This window comes from Pundamilia nyererei, unplaced genomic scaffold (assembly GCF_000239375.1).
Source record: "Pundamilia nyererei isolate P.nyererei 1_Seehausen unplaced genomic scaffold, PunNye1.0 scaffold00001, whole genome shotgun sequence".
Taxonomy (NCBI): Eukaryota; Metazoa; Chordata; class Actinopteri; order Cichliformes; family Cichlidae; genus Pundamilia; species Pundamilia nyererei.
In genome coordinates, this window is record NW_005187402.1 from 5,743,217 (window position 1) to 5,761,593 (window position 18,377).

At 45.5% G+C, this 18,377-nt stretch overlaps 1 protein-coding gene across 8 annotated transcripts in view; it reads right to left on the reverse strand.

Annotated features, from left to right (window-relative positions):
* Positions 1-18,377, reverse strand: part of tenm2a (teneurin transmembrane protein 2a) — a 216,665-nt gene that overhangs the window by 2,507 nt on the left and 195,781 nt on the right. For all 8 annotated transcript variants that reach the window (XM_013908515.1, XM_005719564.2, XM_005719563.2 and 5 more), the window contains 22 exons: positions 16,934-17,080; positions 16,475-16,685; positions 15,443-15,562; positions 13,835-14,096; positions 13,289-13,556; positions 11,916-12,059; positions 10,662-10,911; positions 10,260-10,280; positions 9,885-10,114; positions 8,567-8,721; positions 8,186-8,287; positions 7,775-7,948; positions 7,054-7,691; positions 6,621-6,796; positions 3,284-3,519; positions 2,895-3,191; positions 2,092-2,649; positions 1,729-1,998; positions 1,220-1,630; positions 993-1,103; positions 633-900; positions 110-240 (listed from right to left, as the gene is read on the reverse strand). In XM_013908515.1, the coding sequence (XP_013763969.1) occupies positions 110-240; positions 633-900; positions 993-1,103; positions 1,220-1,630; positions 1,729-1,998; positions 2,092-2,649; positions 2,895-3,191; positions 3,284-3,519; positions 6,621-6,796; positions 7,054-7,691; positions 7,775-7,948; positions 8,186-8,287; positions 8,567-8,721; positions 9,885-10,114; positions 10,260-10,280; positions 10,662-10,911; positions 11,916-12,059; positions 13,289-13,556; positions 13,835-14,096; positions 15,443-15,562; positions 16,475-16,685; positions 16,934-17,080 (5,180 nt within the window). The remainder of the gene's footprint in view (positions 1-109; positions 241-632; positions 901-992; positions 1,104-1,219; positions 1,631-1,728; positions 1,999-2,091; positions 2,650-2,894; positions 3,192-3,283; positions 3,520-6,620; positions 6,797-7,053; positions 7,692-7,774; positions 7,949-8,185; positions 8,288-8,566; positions 8,722-9,884; positions 10,115-10,259; positions 10,281-10,661; positions 10,912-11,915; positions 12,060-13,288; positions 13,557-13,834; positions 14,097-15,442; positions 15,563-16,474; positions 16,686-16,933; positions 17,081-18,377) is intronic.

Sequence of the window (18,377 nt, forward strand, 5' to 3'; positions counted from 1 at the left end):
CAGCTGACCGCAGTGAGTAAATACAGGGCACATTTATATTAGATTTAAAAGAAAATGGTCAATATTTGATTTAATAATGAGAGTGGGTATATATTTTAAATAGGTGTACCTGTCCGTTCTCACAGTGCTGGGTGGCCTGCAGCTCATACGGTGGCTCCACAAAGTAGAGCGAGTGTCGAGGGAACCCTGGGATTATGTTACTGAGCTGGAAGCCAAACATTACCAGCCAACTCTTCACATCTACAGCAAGCAGACGAGGGGAAATTACTTTTGCTGAATGACAAAGTTAAACACAGTAGCAAATGAAGCAGTGGTTTTAGTATAACAAAAAACCAAAAAACTGAAAGCGTGTTTGCTTTTGTGACTTATCTCGTCCGTGCCATCTGTAGTACATTGTTACTAGCATAAACTATCTAGTCCACAACAATCTGTTCTGCTGAACACTAGAGATTCCTGACAGTCTCAGGACATAAGCTAAGATGAGCTTGTTAAGTAAACTAGAAGCGTTATTTTCCCTGCTTTTTAATATGCCAGGAAGAAACACAGCCAACCATCTGAGACAGAGTACAAGGGCTAAATATTCATACAACACATTTCACCATTTGGCCCACATAATATTTGTAACTCTCTACCTGTGACGTAGTTTTTAACATCCAGCATGTCACTGAGTGGGTTGTTGTTCTTGAACATATACAGATTAAAGGGAGCGGGATCTTTTCCTATCTTGGGCCACATGCTGTAGTCGGGTGAGGTCCACCGCCCAGCCAAGACGTCGTAGTCCCGCTGGGTGAAGTGGACCAGCTTCGTCAAGGGGTCGTACAGGCCGCCGTGGAAACCCACCACCAGTTGGAACTCTGGGTTAGAGTCCAGATACACCTCGCCGTAGGCGGTGTACTGGACCTGGGTAAGAGAAGCAGATCAGTCAAATATAAACAAAAATGCGGATGGTGGAGGGAATAAATGTGGAACAGGTGTGATCCACAGCTGGATACCTGTTTGATCATTTGTCCATTGCTGCTGAAGACTGCTAGCGGTGTGCCGGTGTTGTCAGAAGCTATGTAATATTCCTCTCCACTGCTCACCTCCATGGCAAAGAGATGACCCTGATCATAGGACAGTTACAAATTCCCATTTTAGTTCAGGATCGTGTTTGTGCTGATTAATCAGTCTGTACCACAAACATTATAGGATGATCTTATAATTAACCAACCACGCCCACCTGGAGGTCATAGTAGAGTGACGAGATGTCAGAGCTGGAGTGATTGAAGATGTGCGTCACCCTGGTTGGATGGTTGAGGTCAGCATAGAAGAACTGAAGGTGCTGCCCCAGGCTGTTCCTCGTGGACACCCTGCGACCGAGCCCATCATAGTGATATACAACGCTCCAGCCTCCTGGACCTCTGTTGTACGCCCGCAGGAGCTGACCTTTGGAGTTATAGTCAAAAACGTCCGTCCCACGCTGACTCAGGAAGCCGTCTTCGTCCAGGCGATATTGGACATCTCCCAGGCGCGTAATGCGATCTCTGAGGTCGTAACGCAGAGGCAAGATCCGGGCACTGTTCCCAGGATTCAGCAGGTGGAGGTTACCGTTAAGGTCGTAGCTGTAGCGCCAGGTAGACCAATCGTTCACCTGGAAACAAACAATGATGTTTGTAAATCACAGTTATGGATACTTCAGCCTCTAATGAAGACACACCGCACGGTTAGAATCCCAGCCTCTCTGCTCACCTTGACGCCACTGAGCTGCCCGTCTCCATCGTAATCGTAGCGGTACTGTGTGGTGTTGGCGTAGGGCCCGATCTTAAGCTCTCTCTTCACCACACGTCCCATGCTGTCATACTGGACCGTCATCCAGTACATGAGAGAACGGAAGATCTCGTACTGGACCTCCTTGATGCGACCGTGGGTGTCAAAATGCTTACTCAGTGTCATAACGGCAGTGGTGATGATTTGATTGATGTCGTAGTAAATGACCCCAAACTTTCCAAAGTGTTCTATCTGTAAGGAGGAAAAAGCAAGAAAGTTAAGCTACAAATACTTGGAAAGGGCGTTGCTAAAACAGGAAAGTAAACCAGAACAAATCTTCTGCACCTTTCCAGAGATCTCATCATATCGGTAGAGGTCAACAGGCAGTGGCGTCTCACTGATGACCGGCTTCATGCTGGCAATCCGGAAGCTGTTGTCATGGTAGGTGTAGTCGAACCGCGCGTTGACCATCCCCTCCTCACTGAAGCGATAGATCTGCTTGTCGATAAGCGGGCCCATTTTGCGATAGCGGATGGTGCAGGAGAAACCCCCGCTCTGCAGGTTGACCATCTTTAGCACGCCGGCTGTCTCGTCGTACCCAAAAGTGACGGCGGTGCTGTCGTAAACGATCTCCGACAGCTTTGTTAGCTTGCCGTACTTGTAGAGGACACGCCGCCCAGTGCCCAGGTAATGTACGGCCTGAGGTCTGCCGTCCTCACTGAAATCGTGGATGATGGAGGCGTTGCTCTCCGGAGGGTTGTAGGTGTTGCGAATATAGCCAACGGACACGTGCGTGAACATAGTGTGGCGAGCGACACTGGGCATCGTGACAGCTGTGACTCGACCCGAGGCGTCAAACTCAAAGACGTACTGCCTCTGGCTTTGCAGGAGCAGCACCATGGACTGGAAGCAGAGCAGGGAGGTGAAATACGGATTAATATAATAGCATTATCACTGCGTGACTTGTCTCCTGTGAAATAGCACCAGGAGTAATTTGCTCTCTCCCCTGACAAATCTGAACCTTCATAACCATAAAAATGATGTATTATTTCACTCAGTCCTACAATCCAAATTACTGTACTTTCTTGCTAATGCCTTCCTCTGGATGTGACTCTGCGGCTGACAGTGTTGAAGATAAATGCACTCACTTTGTCAAGATAGCTGTAGCTCCACACCTTCCCGTCTACAAAAGAGCGAGACAGGATGCGTCCCTGGGGGTCAAATTCCGTCCTCTCACTCATGCTTCCCCTCTGCAGCCCTACAAGCTGTCCGGTGGCGGAGTACGACACGTTGACTACGGCCAGGCTGCTGCTGGGCAACCACATAGCTGGCCGGCCCTGAGCATCGTACATGATGCGCAGCGTGAACTTGCGGTGATCGTCGTAAATCTTTTCCGTACGGGTGTTGCGATCGAAATCGATGGAGAGGAGATTGCGGCCATGAGCCTAAAGAAAAGGAAGGCGTTTGTCAGGTAAGTTAAGTGAACTGCACATGTGGATTTTAACAAAGCAGTGGACAGGTTAGTAAAATTGGTTACCCTCAGCTTCCTCCCAAACACGGTGATCTTGCCCTTGGTCTGCTCCTTGCGCAGTCGCCACTCAATGGAGTTGAGACCATTGTCTGTAGGCAGAGTGATGTTCCTTCGGCCGATGGTTGGACTGACAGAACCCGCCAGGATGTGCGGCTCTGTGTGGAAACTGATGCCCATCCCATTGGCGTACATCACTCTTAGGGTCCCGTTGTTACACAGCTGATAGCTGTTCCTCACTTGGTCTGTAGGGGGACACCAGCAGACACGGCATCAAAGACAAGACGAGTGGCACACAAGACTTCCAGGTTCCAACTGAATAGCCAATGTCTTTTGGGAAGCTTCCACAATGAGTGAAGTGACCCGGAAATATGGGTGTGGCGACCATAATAAGAGCTGGTAAACACTAAAGTGCTTTAGTGCTTCCTTTATGACTTCCTTAAGCACAGGCTACAGCGGACTATGAAAGGAAAGAAGATAATGCTTGAGAACAAAGTGATGACAAGACTGCTAAACTGTCAGCCTAATGCCACATCTGGAGCTGATATACAAATACTTTGAAAACTTTTAACAATTTGTTAAACCAACTCGAAACGTTCCACTTTATTTAAATCTGCTGCTGCCTCATGTGAAGTATTTTTCAGCATGAGTTTACAAAAGCGCTATATAAATAAAGCCAATTAGCCATTTAAAAATAATGTAAAAGGGAAGGTTGTTTAGTTTAGCGTTGTGTGCTTATATCCTTGTTTTGGGAGCTGCTGCACACACTGCCAACTTTTAGGATTATCATTACTTAATTTTGCTCCAGAGATGCTGAAAGCCCCAATAAAGGATGAGTTAAAGTCGATTCAGCGGAGAGAGACAGAAAGAGAAAATACGAGTGGACAGGAGGGGGAGCAACATCTCTTAAGACAACACCACCGCTGTGACAGGAAAAGATATTCTTCTTATAAACTCCAATCTAACTAATAAAGTGGAAAGTGCTTCATCTTTGGGCAATTTCAGCTTCTACCTGGCACACTCAGGTCAACAGCCTCTTCATATTATCAAACAGCTTAGTGTAAGTGCAGTCTCTTTGCCTACATCTTTGCAAATTCTCCTCTGCACCTTTCCTTTGCTTCATGACGTTTTCCACTGAGGTGAATGAAAAGCGGTTTGAAAAAGAGAAAGTCTGACTATTCAACTGCAACCTAAGTTCTTGTGTTGAGATCCAAATGACAGTACCTCAGAAGAAGCGTAGTACCTAAATCTTAGCAAATCCAAACCTCAAAGTATTAGATTCAGGTCAGACAGTCGGTAAAAAAATTATAATCTATGAAATCAGAATAGCAATGTGAAGGTACTAGTTTCATGCAGAGGATATTGGCAATAGATAGGATATGAACACTGGTGAGGAGAATACATTATGTTTTATGACCTTTCAGGCAAGGATACATATGATCATTCACTCTGAAAATTACTATACGTACAGTAAAAGAAGGTGAAAAGATAAAAAAACACTGTAGGTTCCATCAGACAAGTTGTATCATTTTATCTTTGCACTGCTTTTCAACCGTACTGCATTTTCACTGTGGTCTGGGAAATGTTACATAAGCTTTCTACTGTTTGGATGAGCTGATTCTGCCAGGCAAACTGCAGCCTGTGTTGACAGATTCACGTATTTACTCTGTTTTTTTACCGCACAAAATCCAAGCTTAGACCCGATGGACCAATCAGAAGTGATCCGACAGAACGGGCACTTTAGCATCTGATGGCGATGGGAAATCCGAGTCACAGAGGCTTACGTCAGTCGGAATCAGATCGTGTCCATTAAACGTTTGCGGACCTGATTTCTGACTCCTTCCCACAAACTGCGCGCTATTCTAAATAGAAAAATCCTCAGGCTAAAGAGACATCGCTCCACAATCAACATCTCTCCAATTTATCGACTTCAACAAGAATAGAGACAGATAAGCCCATGATTAATGCAGAGGCTAAATTTTCCCTCTGATGTCTGAAAGCAAGCTCTCCTCCCCACCCCCGACCACAATGAAGTGATTAAAAGCGAGATTAAATTGTTTTCAGCTCAGAAATATCGAGAAGATGCAGAGTTGGGAGCTTTCTTTATTTCACTTACAAAAGGTGAGAGGGTAGGGGATTGGATGGTTGTCTCTTTGAAGTCCTGCCATAAATGACAGTAATCCATAAGGCCAATTTGTAATAAAGCTCCAGGCACATTTTAACAATGCCTCAAACAGACAAGTGAAGCTTTTTCCATTGACTTGGCAGCAACAGCCTTTAGATAAATCTTCTCCGCTCTCTCTGTCTGAACAACCTCGTAATAAAACAGAAGCGAGGTAGAGGGATAGCGAGCGTGCGTGAGAGAGAGAGGGTGAAATGAGAGCTGGAGGGCCAAGGAGAATTCACTGTGCTGGAGTTAATGAAGAGAGCGAGAAAGAGCCGAAAGTGAGGGAGACGGTTAAGTGAGTATGTCAGCAGAGAGCTGTGCTCAAACCCACACAGTGCAGTGGAAACCTTAAATTACTTACAGCCGTGTGAACAACTCTTCTCTTCTACCACAACAAAGGTGGACGACTAAACATATATGTAGACGCAAGGTTTTCTCAATGTTTTTGGACCGTAACGAGTAACGATTCAGACATCCGTCACACGGCACCGGTCAGTGGAGGGGTGGGGGGGTCGGGAGAATAATTCTTCTTCTTCTTCGTCTTTGTCCCCCCACCTCTCTAAACAGACCAAATAAGCTCAGGGATCATGGGAACTGTCAGTATGTGTGCGTGTGTTTCTGTCTGTGTGTAAGGAGAGAGCTTGAGGGATGAGGAGGATTCACTCTACACGAGTTAATGAATTTTGCTGTGATGATATTCAAAAGCAGGATGATCCCAGCTGGGATTAACTATATATTGGTAATTTTACTCCTTAAGAGGGGAGCGAGAGAGGGCTGGGTGTGGGTAGGGGGAAAGAAAATAATCTCCTGGAGCATGCACATAACTGAGTGAAAATTAGAAGACTTTCAATTAGAGCCGGCAGGCCTGAGCACATTCAGCATCAGAGGGCGGCTGTGTTTTTTTGAATGCTAAGACAAAGCAGTGCTAGAGCCTGCATGAATCTCATTAGGGCGATGATACCACATAAACAGATCTGCTTCACCGTTATCAGGATTACTTAAAAGTCTACTCAGAATGACTAATAAACGATAGTTGCTTGATTTGCACTGTTCCATGTTGATAAGTTGAACCCAGGATTAGCCTGTCTTTGTGCCACATCATTTCACAAGTATTTAAAAATTCAATGCCGGATCATTTTTCCTCCGTGTGTCCAGGTATGTGCTAAGCGTGTCCCCTACCTTGTACCACGGTGTATGAGGCTTCAACCGAGGACAGGTTGGTGATGACGGTGACATCGTCGTCTCTGCTCGAGCTCTCAATGTCGATGTTGATGGAGCGCTCGATCTCTCGGTGCAGACTTGTCACCATGCCCGTCGGGTACGTCACGTTGGTCAGTCGACCCTCGCTGTCATACCTGCGAAATGGGAGATTGCAGACTTGTTCGTACTTGTGCCACCTGTGTGTTGAAAATCGAGCGCACACCCAACAGTCACAAAAAACAGTTTGGCAAGGGGGTGGGGGTGTTTGGCTGTAGATATAAAAGCTAACACTTGGGGGCAGCAGAGCACTTTGTGGAACTCAAGGAGAAAGCAGGAATCGGAGGACAGGAATTGATGGAAATGAACCCGACAGCACTCAAAGACGACAATGCACACAGTGTCACACACTTACTGGTAAAATGTGGTCCATCCAGTCTCGTCAGCTTTGGTTGCCAGGAGGCCCGTGTTGCCGCTGTAGCTCATCAGAGCCACTTCTTGGCCCAAGGCTGACACACTACGCAGCCCCCCACTGGGGTCCAGTGCAAGGCTCACCACTTGATTCTCAGGCAGCAGCACCAGTCTGAGCAGGCCGGCTCCTCCTCCTTGGCCCAGCCCATCCCGCCTCACTTTCACAGTATTGTTGCAGTTATCCACCAGCATGGCCAGCTCGCCGTCGGGGCTGTAGGTGAAGTTGAAAAGCGGCTCCCCAGTCACGAGGCTGACTGTCTGGATGTGAAGCCCCTCCCCGTTGAAGACGTACAGCTCCTGCTCCCTCGGAGACGCGACTTCGTACTGCGCCGATCCCACGTACCCGACGCTCGAGAGGGCAGGGCCGGGCCGGTTCGCTCGCACGGCTCGGATGCGTATGTTGTTGAGGTCTGCAATAAAAAGAGTCCCGTCGGGGGACACGGCCAGGGAAGTTGGGGAGTTCAAGCCAGCGTCGGGGGCGTAGCCCTCGTCACCATAGAAGCAGTTGCAGTTGACGTCGTTCTTGCAGTCGCAGTCAGAGGCAGCACCGGCCAGGAGAGAGATTTCTCCATTAGTGCTCACCTAAAAATAAATAAATCAACAAATAAATAAATTAAAAAAAACACCCACACTTTGAACAAAGAAACAACCAGACAACCGCATACCTGTCTCACTCGGTTAATCTTTTTCTCATCTGTTTCGGCGATGTACAGGATGCCGGTGTGGGACAAGGCGATGGCTGTGGCGCTCTCCAGGGCGGCGTGTATAGCCAGCTTACTGAGGCTGTAGTCAATGCCCGGCACTTGGCAGTGCATAGGCCGACCTGCTATAATGCTCACCTTTAGGAAACAATGCAGAAAGTATTGATGATCCAAAAAAGTAGGATGCCAACATAAGATTCCAAAGTAGTAAGTAGTATCTTCCTAGAACTAATTAATCAGTAATTTTCCTGCAAAACTTAGAATTTGAACTTTTTACTTCTAAATTGGCTTTATGAAGGCTAATTGGGACGAAATCTTGTCAAAGCCTATGGTGAGTGTGCACTCTAATGGGTTTGCAGCCCTGTATGTACAGACCTGGTGGTTCTCAGTGATGCGTAAAATGACGTTGTTTTCCAGGACGTACAGAGAGTTGTCCATGGGGTTCACGGCTAAGTCTGTGGGCCACTCAAGACGCACCTGACGGGCAGAAACAGAAGTTATACGATCTGTGAGACGGTATCTATACCGAAAGGGTGCCAAGGTTCAGACAAGTCTCTTATTCATTTAAGTGACTGCAGCAGTGTTCACTTTCTTCTGATCCATTCATTTATCCATTGACTCTTTAATCCCTCCCTAAATCAGTTTCTCCCTGACCTCCCGGCTGGCTCTACTCCACAGAGTCATCATAGCTCAGCACTAAGGGAGCTCTTAGATCATCATCAATCACACCGTCGGCTTTTGTCTCTTTTTCCCCACCTGGCTGACGTCCATGCTGGTGTCACAGCTCAGAGGCCGCACGGCGGTCAGGTCGTTAGCCCCCAGCAGAGTAGAGATGATGCCATTCTGGTCCACCTTGCGGATCATGGTGGCGTCCACGAAATACATCAGCCCGTTTTTATCCACTGCGATACCTGTCAGCGGGGGGAGATGAACACCGTGAATGACGACTCATAACTCAAACACTGCGGGGCCATACCCATAGACATTTTAAGTCAATTAAACTTCACTCTTTCAGCCGCTGAAAATGAATAGCAGCCCGGGCCGCTCAATTGCTCAATGCTTCATCGAATGAGAGGGAACACAGAGATAGAACGGGCATTGAACTGTTGAGAAATGTTAGTTTTGGGATGAGTCATCGGGATGCCGAGCTGAACTCCCCTTAGAGGGCAACCGCAGACGGCACGCAGATCATCTAGAATGGCGAGTGATCTCTTGCGCTTCTCTTCCTTCCTTGGTTTCCTCTTGATCTCTTTTTTGTTTTTTGACACCCAACTTTCGACTTGTTTATACCTCTCTCCGTTTTATCCTTTATCACTGGGTTGGTGTCACCCCGTCAGTCTATCAGACAGCAGACGCTCAGAGAGGTGTGACTGTTCAAGTAAAGTGTGCCCAGAAATAACTTCTAGATGCACTGGGATAGTAAACAACAGATGGAGGATACAGCGAAGGGTGCACAGAGTAAATGATACGGAGATAAATAGGAAAAAGAGCGGAAGAGCTGGAGGAAGAGAAGAAACAGGAAAAGGGAGGAACTGACGCTTTCTGACTGCGTGACGGGTAAGAGAGAATCAGCAGTTCATTGTCTTCCCCGATCGTCCCATCTTATCTCATGAACCGTGCATACACACACACATGCATGCACTCTTGCATGCACGCAGTGTATATATTCTAACATCTGTGGCGCTACATGTACACACATGACAAGAAATGTGACAGTGTGACATCCTTGACAGTTTGGTGTCACAGTGTTCTGAGATCCAATGATCCACAAAAATAATCCCATTATAAGTTTAACATTAACCTGGTTTATAACCTCCTTCTGTCTCTGTCCTGCTTTAGTTGAGTCATAAGATGGGCGCATTATGAAAAAAAAAACCCTCATCAGTGAAAATGTAAGCCCCCTTAAATTACACGTCTTGTGAACTGAACTGTGGATCACAAAGTCTCCTCAACAAAACTCATTTCGAAGGATGTCTTAAGAGTCTGTATCCACATTTTATACTGTAATACAAGAAAATGCAATTTGAACAATATGAAGTTAACTGTGACGTGAAATTCCCCCTAAGTGGCTCACCTTTGGGGCTCATAAGTGTAGCTTCAGTGGCTTTTCCACCGTCGCCACAGCGCTCATCGAAGGGCAGGCACTGCTCCCCGGTCCCCGCCACGACCTCAGCATTATCCGACAGCAGACGACCACCGGTTAATGACCGCACGCGGTAAATCCGTCGCGAGTTTGTGTCTGAGATAAACAGCGCCCCAGATACCGGATCCACAGCCATAAAGTATTTATGGGTTGGGTTATTACTGAAGCAAAAAAAGACAAAAAAACAAAACAGGTATAATTATGAAATCAGCCTGGATTTACATTGTAAATGATACTTTGAAGCGCTTTTGCATTTATTTTTTCCTTTGCTGGCATGTTGTTAATTTCTCATCCTGAGCCTCTTACCTGTGTCTGAAATCTTTGTTCCTTTAAGAAAAGAAAGGGAGACAGAAGCACAGCAAAACAAATGTTAATTCACACAGTCTGCACAGAGCAACCTACAGAGAGCAACACAAAGCTGGCAGTGGTGTGAAGAGCAACATTTAAAGATGTGTAAAAACACCCTGGGGAAATGTTATCTAGCACAGTCTATATTTCTTGCCAGTCCAAGTCTCTCACCTCACTTCTTTCATCTAACATCTTGTAAGCACTGAAAACATCCAGTCTTTATCCACAATTTTTCCTTTTTCTGGTGACTTACCTCAATATATCTGCAACATAGAGAAACCTCTAAATTCACAACTGCTTTCCTATTGATTACTATTCTATTAATTCGTAATTTACTGTCCCATAGATCTGGAGGTTTACCTCAGTTCCAGGATGCCAGTTGTGTTCATAGATGGGTAGACCCGGCGCACAAAATTGAGGTCCCCGACATACAGGCTGCCATCGATGCCCATTGCCAAAGCAACCGGAGCCAGCAGCTTGTTGCCGTCCGCGAGGCCGTTACAGCTGGGGCACGAGATGCTGCGCCTGCGGCCGTTCCCCATGATGCTCGTGATTACCGGAGGCTGCTCTGTCACAAAGATGTTTTCCCCGCTGCCTTTGTGAAGGATGCCTGTGAACAACAAAAGACAAACAGATATATCAAAAGCAGATAAGGGCTCATTATTCCACAGGTAACAGTGGAATCAGCTACCCCCAATCACATCCACCCCGATGTAGAAATGGTTTCCTTTAACTCGTTGGTGGAGCCATCAAGAATGCAAAATTTATCTTGTTCAATGTTTTTTTTTATTTGATACCTGGAAGCTTTTAGCCTCGGCTGAACTTGTGCATAGTGAGCTAATTAGCTCGTTCAAACCAAGCGGCAACCCTTAGGGTTGAAAAACGAAGCCAACATAAAAGTGCCAAAAACCCCCAAAACAAAATTACAGTTCCCTTTAATTGGTAGCTATCAGCTAATTCAACTCACTGAACTGGACTTCACGACTGGGTTTGCGGTGACAAATATTATGTCAGCTCATGTCCAAGAAGCCGAGGTTCCAGTTTTAATGAATGAAATTCTAGTATTATTTCACATTTATCTCTGTCTATTCGAGGAAACGACACGGACTTGGTAACCGAGCTTACTGGCACTAGCTGATCCTGCGCCAACACGGCAATGGCCATAATGCTAAAATTAAGGCCTCACAATTGGAGTTCACAAACCAATAGATGAGATCATCTATCTTTTATATACAGCTTATGGAATACCACTCAAGCGATCCTGAACTAAGTTTTGGCAAAGGTGTCTCTGCCAACCACACCACCTGTCTCTGTTTTAGTAGCTGCTGCTGATTGGTCGGTGCACACTTTTAGTGGATGAGGGAGTCAAACTAGGTGAGACAACACTTCCTGTGAAAATCCTCACTGACAGGTAAAGTCTGGCAACTTCAACTAGAGGAAGCGCAGTGTGGTCTAACCCCTCTCCACCATCACCACCAAGACAATAACACATTGTGTACTGTAAACCTGCTACAAACAGGGAACGGGCTAAATATAAACTGGAAGGCAAAACAGGGGACAAACAGAAAAGGCTTTTGCATAACTATGAGTGTGTAAGTGTGTGTGTATACGTACCACTGCGTGTGTTGAGTATGTGGTGCTTGTTGAGCGACCAGCCGCCCAGATTTGTGGGATCCAATTCGTAGCCCTGCAGGAGGGCCGTCCTCTTCTCCCAGAGGATGAGACTGGCACATGACTCATACTCATAGCCCACTGACACTTTATGCAGGAAAGAGTAGAGGCAAGAGAAACGAGAGGGGTGGGGTTGGGTGGAGGGGAACGTGCAAAATAAAGGGATGAGAAAACATCAAAGAATCATTTAAGAAACAACATAGGAAGAGAGGCTGTGAAACTTCATCAAAATATAATCTCCTAAGTTCATTTAAGGTGTGAAACACAGAGAAGCTAGTTAGCACCTGTACCAAAACCTGCGCTCGCACCTTACTAACACTCTGGCATGCTGTTAAATCAATTAAAAAGCTTGCTAATTGGAAAGATTGCCCTTTAAACCTGCAGGCCACGCTGGCTGCAACAGTAAAAACTTTGCTCGTGGAAAAATAATGCCCTGATCGTGTTCGCGTCCTGACTGAGCCACGGTTAATTTGAGTAAATAAATTGAACAATTAAGGGAAATTAGTTGCAATCAGGTGTATTTTTGAAGACTACTCAGAGAGTGTTTGTGTTACGTGCTTGTTTTTGGGGGTTTTTCATGGGTGTGCTGTTGTGTTCCTGCTTGTTAAAGGGAAAAAAGTGTGTTAACACATAATTTCCCTCCTGAGTTAAAGAGAGTGCTGCTGCCAGCACATTTTCAGCTTCACTACAAGCAGTAATGCAGTATACCTGTGTCTGTATCTATGCTTAGCAAAACATAACCTAATCATCAGCCACGTATGTCCTTTATATTCTCCAGGAATTGGAAAATTGCTCCTACTCAAGGGACATTTAAGATCTTTCAGCGAATGCAATTTTCCAAACAGTGTGCCCCTCCACACTGAAGCCCCAGATGTCCACTGCATCTGTGGCCTGACAGCAGTGTTTGGCTGACAGCATCTGTGAGCGACTGTGACAGCAGAATGTAATAGCACTGAGGCTCCCCTGGACTCCTGCTTGCTGCTCCAGTAGTTAACTGCTAACTCCTCCTGATGGTTAATAACCCTTCACCACAGTTACGGCTGGCTGACTGAACCAAACGCGGCTTCAATGAAAAATAGACATATGAAAAAAAAAAAAGAGCCCTTCACTGGGGCCATATTGCGAAGTGGATCCAAGCTGGGTTTCTGGTGTATTATCTCTCCTTCAGGCTCACTAATTAGCCCCACTCCCTCTGTCATAACCAGTGCTGTCTTAGTGGTAAAGTGTCTAATGTATTCAGGGTGTGCAAGGCTGGGAGAAAAAAATGATCTGTGCCCGCCAGCACAGCTTTTCCTCCATCCATCCCTTCCACTTACCGACAGCTTCGGAAAGCCCGTAGACCCTTTGCCCGTATGCATCTGTCTTATCCCAGATGTAGGTATATGCCAAGTTGGGCGAGGCGTGGAACCACTTCTGGAAGAGGTGGCCCTCCACCGCGACCATCAGGTGAACCTTCAGAAGGCCCATGGACACCACAGCTGGAGTCATGGTGACCTTGAGGAGGGAGCGATAACCTTGGGTCCTGGAGCTTAGGTAGCACAGCTTTAAACTTGTGCCAGGCACCTCGATCTGCTCATGCAGCACCTGGAAGACAAAGAGAGGAGGGCGGGAGAGAGGGATTAGGGAGGATTAGAGAAAGAGGGAGTAATGGGGGTCACGCTTCCACTGATGGCTGAAGGACAAGAAATGGCAAAAAAACAATGGGAGAAATAAAGGAATAGGAAAGAGGGAATAAAATGGGGGAACTATGGAAGCGGAAGGAGAAAGAGAGCTACAAAAAGATAAGCATACAGGAGAGTGGGAAGAGAGCGAGGGAACCAGAAGGAAGATTAGCCGGCAGCCAGAGGTCAGTGGTACTGCACCTGTGTCTCCGGTATGATGGGTTTCTCCCCTGGCTTGGAGCTGAAGAAGGAGGAGAGAGGGGATGCAATCACAAGTGGGTCAGGCCTGACGAAACCGCTCAGGTCACAGCCTGGGATCGTGTTCTCTTCTGTCTTAAGCACCAGAGTGTCCATAGCATAAAACTGGCTCCAGGGCAGCCACACGGTGCGCTCCTGGCTCAGGAAGGGGGCGCGCTCGAACCGAAGGGTCAGTGATGCACCACCATTAGCTATCAGGTCAAACCTGGAGAGGTTTGCGAGAAGAGGACGGGAATGAGGTATACATGGGGAGTGCCGTGGTGGATGGACAGGCCAAGTTACTTAGACCTAAACAGAGCTTAACACAGCAATTACTCCACAACAACAAAACACCTGAAATAGATATTCCGACATTATTAATTACGGTCCAAAAAAACAGTACACAGACCACAACAAGGTGACAAGTTGAAGGCCAACCTAGCCATCGGTCTGCTCTGAAATATGAACAAGGCGACGTTAGAACACACGTCTCATAACAGAAGTGATTTTATTAGATGTTATCCTTTTACCCTTTGTCACTAAATTATGGGTAACAGCTGTAGGTTAATGATTAGTAGAGGAAAAGGTCACACACACACACACACGCACGCACACAATTGACACGTTTTATGGGAAACGGCCAGAGCTGCGTGAAGAGCTGCGAGAAAATAACATAGAATCCGCGAGACCAAACAAGACCAGACGCAGACGTGTTCATTGAAGACCGTGTCTGGAATTCAAGGTCAATTAAACATTACAAGAAGTTTGCATATTTCTCGAAGAAAACGCTGCAAAGAAACAAATGATAAAAGGCGATTGCTTAAGGAATATGACAGAAGACAGGGAGAGGAGAAAAATGTATTTTTAATGCGTGGAGATCAGGCTGAAGAACCAGTGAATCAAATTTTGAAATAACATGTTAGAGATGTCAGCCAGACTTAAATTCAATAGAAGTTGTTGGGGGGGAAATTGGACAGAGAAGTCAAATCAAAGCAGCCGAGAAGCTGGAATTCCTGCAGAGGAACTAAAAAGACATGTAAGATGACTTAACTAAATATGTTTGGAGAGTGGCTATCAAAGAAAAAACCTAAGAAATTCAAAAATTAAGCTGTTAAGGCTTTGATTCAACCTTGCTTTGATCGCCACAGTGAAAAAGAAAATCACATGTGAAATCACGAAATCAAATCAAGTTTAACAGGAGGAAGAAGTAAGCGGTAATGAAGTAGAAGGAAGAATTTAAACCCTACATTGCGTTATGCACTCTGTTTTTCCCTTTCTTCCTCTGCATTTGCTATAATGTACATGTGTTTTTCTTTTTAGCAGTTTCACTTCAGAGAAGATTCTAGTGTTACAATCCTCAGTTGTGTTGTTCTTGTTACATACATTTACTCCTCTGCTATTTGAAATCTCCTTTTCTTTCATGTATCTAATTATTTATTCCACCAACGCACTGCCTTCTCGTGGGATCAGTTTTCTAACCTAATCTAATCAAATCTGATTTAATAACAGAGCCTATGTGGTGAGGTAGTTTCCATATTTCAGCAAGGAGTGCTGGGTGGCTGTTGTACATACATTCCATCCTGCCGTGTCAGCGTGTATCCGTAGTGGGGATAGTTGACAAAAGACACGTTCACCCCCACCAGAGGGGTTCCATCTGTAGTCAACACCTGACCCCGAATTAGAGATGCCAAGCTGGAAGAAGACAGAGGAGACACAAGTGAGGGGAGCGAAAGTCAGCCTGTCAAACCAGTCTTCCCAAACCATCCATCATCTGATTTGATTAATCTCTCCATCTTTCAATCATCCAATTTGCCCATTCAATTATTGCCCTGCTCTTCCACCACTCATTAATTAGAAACAATCAGCTACCCCCACCGTCTAGATGAGCTCGTGTCAATCACGTAAACAAACCATGACAATATAGATGGGATGTGCACGTATTGTTAAGTACGGGCGAGAGATTGCATTCTCGAGAACTAATAGACGCAGATTAACATTTAAACATTTCAGGGTAGCGTCGCTTTGATAAGTTATTTTCTTTGAAACGTCCGATGTCAGCATGTGTAAATATATTCGGAGGAAAATCAACACAGTGGACAACGCTTCACAGCTCTTCTAAATCTATGGGGAATCTTGGCTTGCCAGCAATTGGCTGTGGGATTTGTTAAGGTCTTGGCTAGCTGTACGAACCATTTCAAAGTCTATTTGATATTTGTTTTTGGAAATCTAAAGATTGGAAATTTTCCACGGCTCGTATTTTTTCACTTAAATGTCAAATCTTTTAAGATTCGCCTGAAATGCAAACTTGCAGTCATGCACAGTCACCACACAATGTTACAGTGTTTGCAACACCAACGAAAGACAAAGTAAATGTAGATGATCAAAGCTTTTATCCTGCATTCCTACTTTCATTATTGGCTTGTATTGCTAGTTTGTGAGGCGTAGAACAGTATCACTACACTGTATGTATAGATATTCACCAGTGACTTCATATTATTCTCATATTTTAAAATATGAGATCTGTAATGTTTCTGTGAACGGCTCTTTTGTGTCACAGTCTTAAGATATGGCCTTAGTTGCTAGCGGTTGAATTTCCTGCCATACCTGGAGTTGAACGGGTTTTCCAAAGGGATGATGTGGGTGCTGTCCCGTCCCACAAGCATCTTGACGCGGTCGTAGAAGGAGCGGACTCGTGGCTGGGACATCGGGCTCTGCTGGATGACTAGCAGAGGGTCCCGGGAGCCCCGGCACAGGGGGCTGTTCTGGCAGGGACTCTGGATGCAGCAGTCTGGGTCCATGCAGTCTGTCAGTCCATCTGATAGAAGAAGAGCAATGATAAATGCTCTAAGGGACGCGAAAAAAAAAGAAGAAGCTTTGAATAATCTGTTTCTTTCACTTAGGAAAGTTTAATTTTGCCATCCACAATCAAGGCTCTTCTCAGGAGACCTTAATTTTATATTTTGTTTAATTTATTATTTTCTCCATCATCCTTTATTTCTTTGAAGAAGCAGATTTTGCTAATTGAATTCTTAAGGCACTATACGCCCCCCCACCCAAACTCACCTCCTTCGTTGTCCTTGTTGTCGGCACAGGAGGTCTCCATGGCAACACTGCAACCAGGGCCCCTCCACCCCGTCTGACATTCACAATGCCAACTCTGCTGGCCCATGGTGCACTGGCCGTTACCGTTACACAAGTTAGGACAGCCATCTGTGAGAAGAGGACAGGAGAGGGGAGAGGGAGGGGGGGAGGGAGAGAAACAAGGTGATGTTTGTTTTATCATTAATGATGCACAGATGAAAACACACACACGCACGCACAAACACACGCACGCACACATATGCTCATATGGTAATGATAGATCAATGAGTCACACTCAGTGTGGTAACCAAATAATGGTAGCATACTGCCAGTGCTGATTGTTCAGGAATCAATTCCAATCAGGAGGTCAGTTTCCATGCACACCTTTCCATCTTTATGTCTCTGCACCTGAGGGATGCCTCCTAGTATGTGTATATGTGTGTGTGGACCGAGGTGGATAGATCACTTTATTCACTTACTGGATGGAGCCCAACCCGATCATCTCTCTCTCTTTCTCGGGTGCAGTTTCACGCTCTCTCTCTTACTTATGATTCAGTGTAGGTAATGGGATTCTGATGGCCTGAGAGTAATGCTTTCTCATGAGAGAATGAGATTATGCTTGACAGAGTGTGTGCGTGCATGCGTGTGTCTGTGTGGTGGCAGTCCATGAACTAATAAACCTTCGCTTCAGCGTATGCAAAAAACCCTTACCAGAATCTACGACCCTGGAGCCAAGTAAGTTCTGTAACTAGCATAGCAAGGGCACCCTCAACTCAGGAGTGACTTTAAGGGAAGGCAGAGCGGACGTTTTGAGGTGCTCTGGATAAGGGAATGTGCAATTATAGAGGAAAGTGCCATTTTCTCACTTTAATATTATCTGGTAACTTTTGGAGGCTTATATCATATATACATATTTATATATGCTATATATATGTGTATGCTTTATACATGCCATATTTCTCTATGTGAGGCTGTAAACTGCAGACAGTTATCTTAACATAAAGACTGGAAGCAGGGAAACAGCTAACTTGGCACTTATGTTATAATATCCATCAATCAGTTCTGATAAAACTGCACAAAATAACAGGTTATATGCCAAAAGTGGAGTGCGAAAACTTGCATTTTGTCATTTTACAGGAAGGTATGTGTGGGATTATTTCTTGCCAGGCAGCAGAGACTTCCTGGAGTGTTGTGACTGCTTGTTGGCCAGGAATCCAGGAGAAAATCCAGAAAGTTATAGCGCTATAGGGCACAAACAAGCCTCATGCATAACCCCGTGTAATAAGTTGTTTCGAATTCAATTCATTTACTTATTTATTTTTTTTGTATAGTGCCAAATTACAACAATCATCTCAAAGTGCTTTATATTGTACGGCAAAAACCCTACAATAAGACGACCCCAACAATCAGATGACCCCTATGAGCA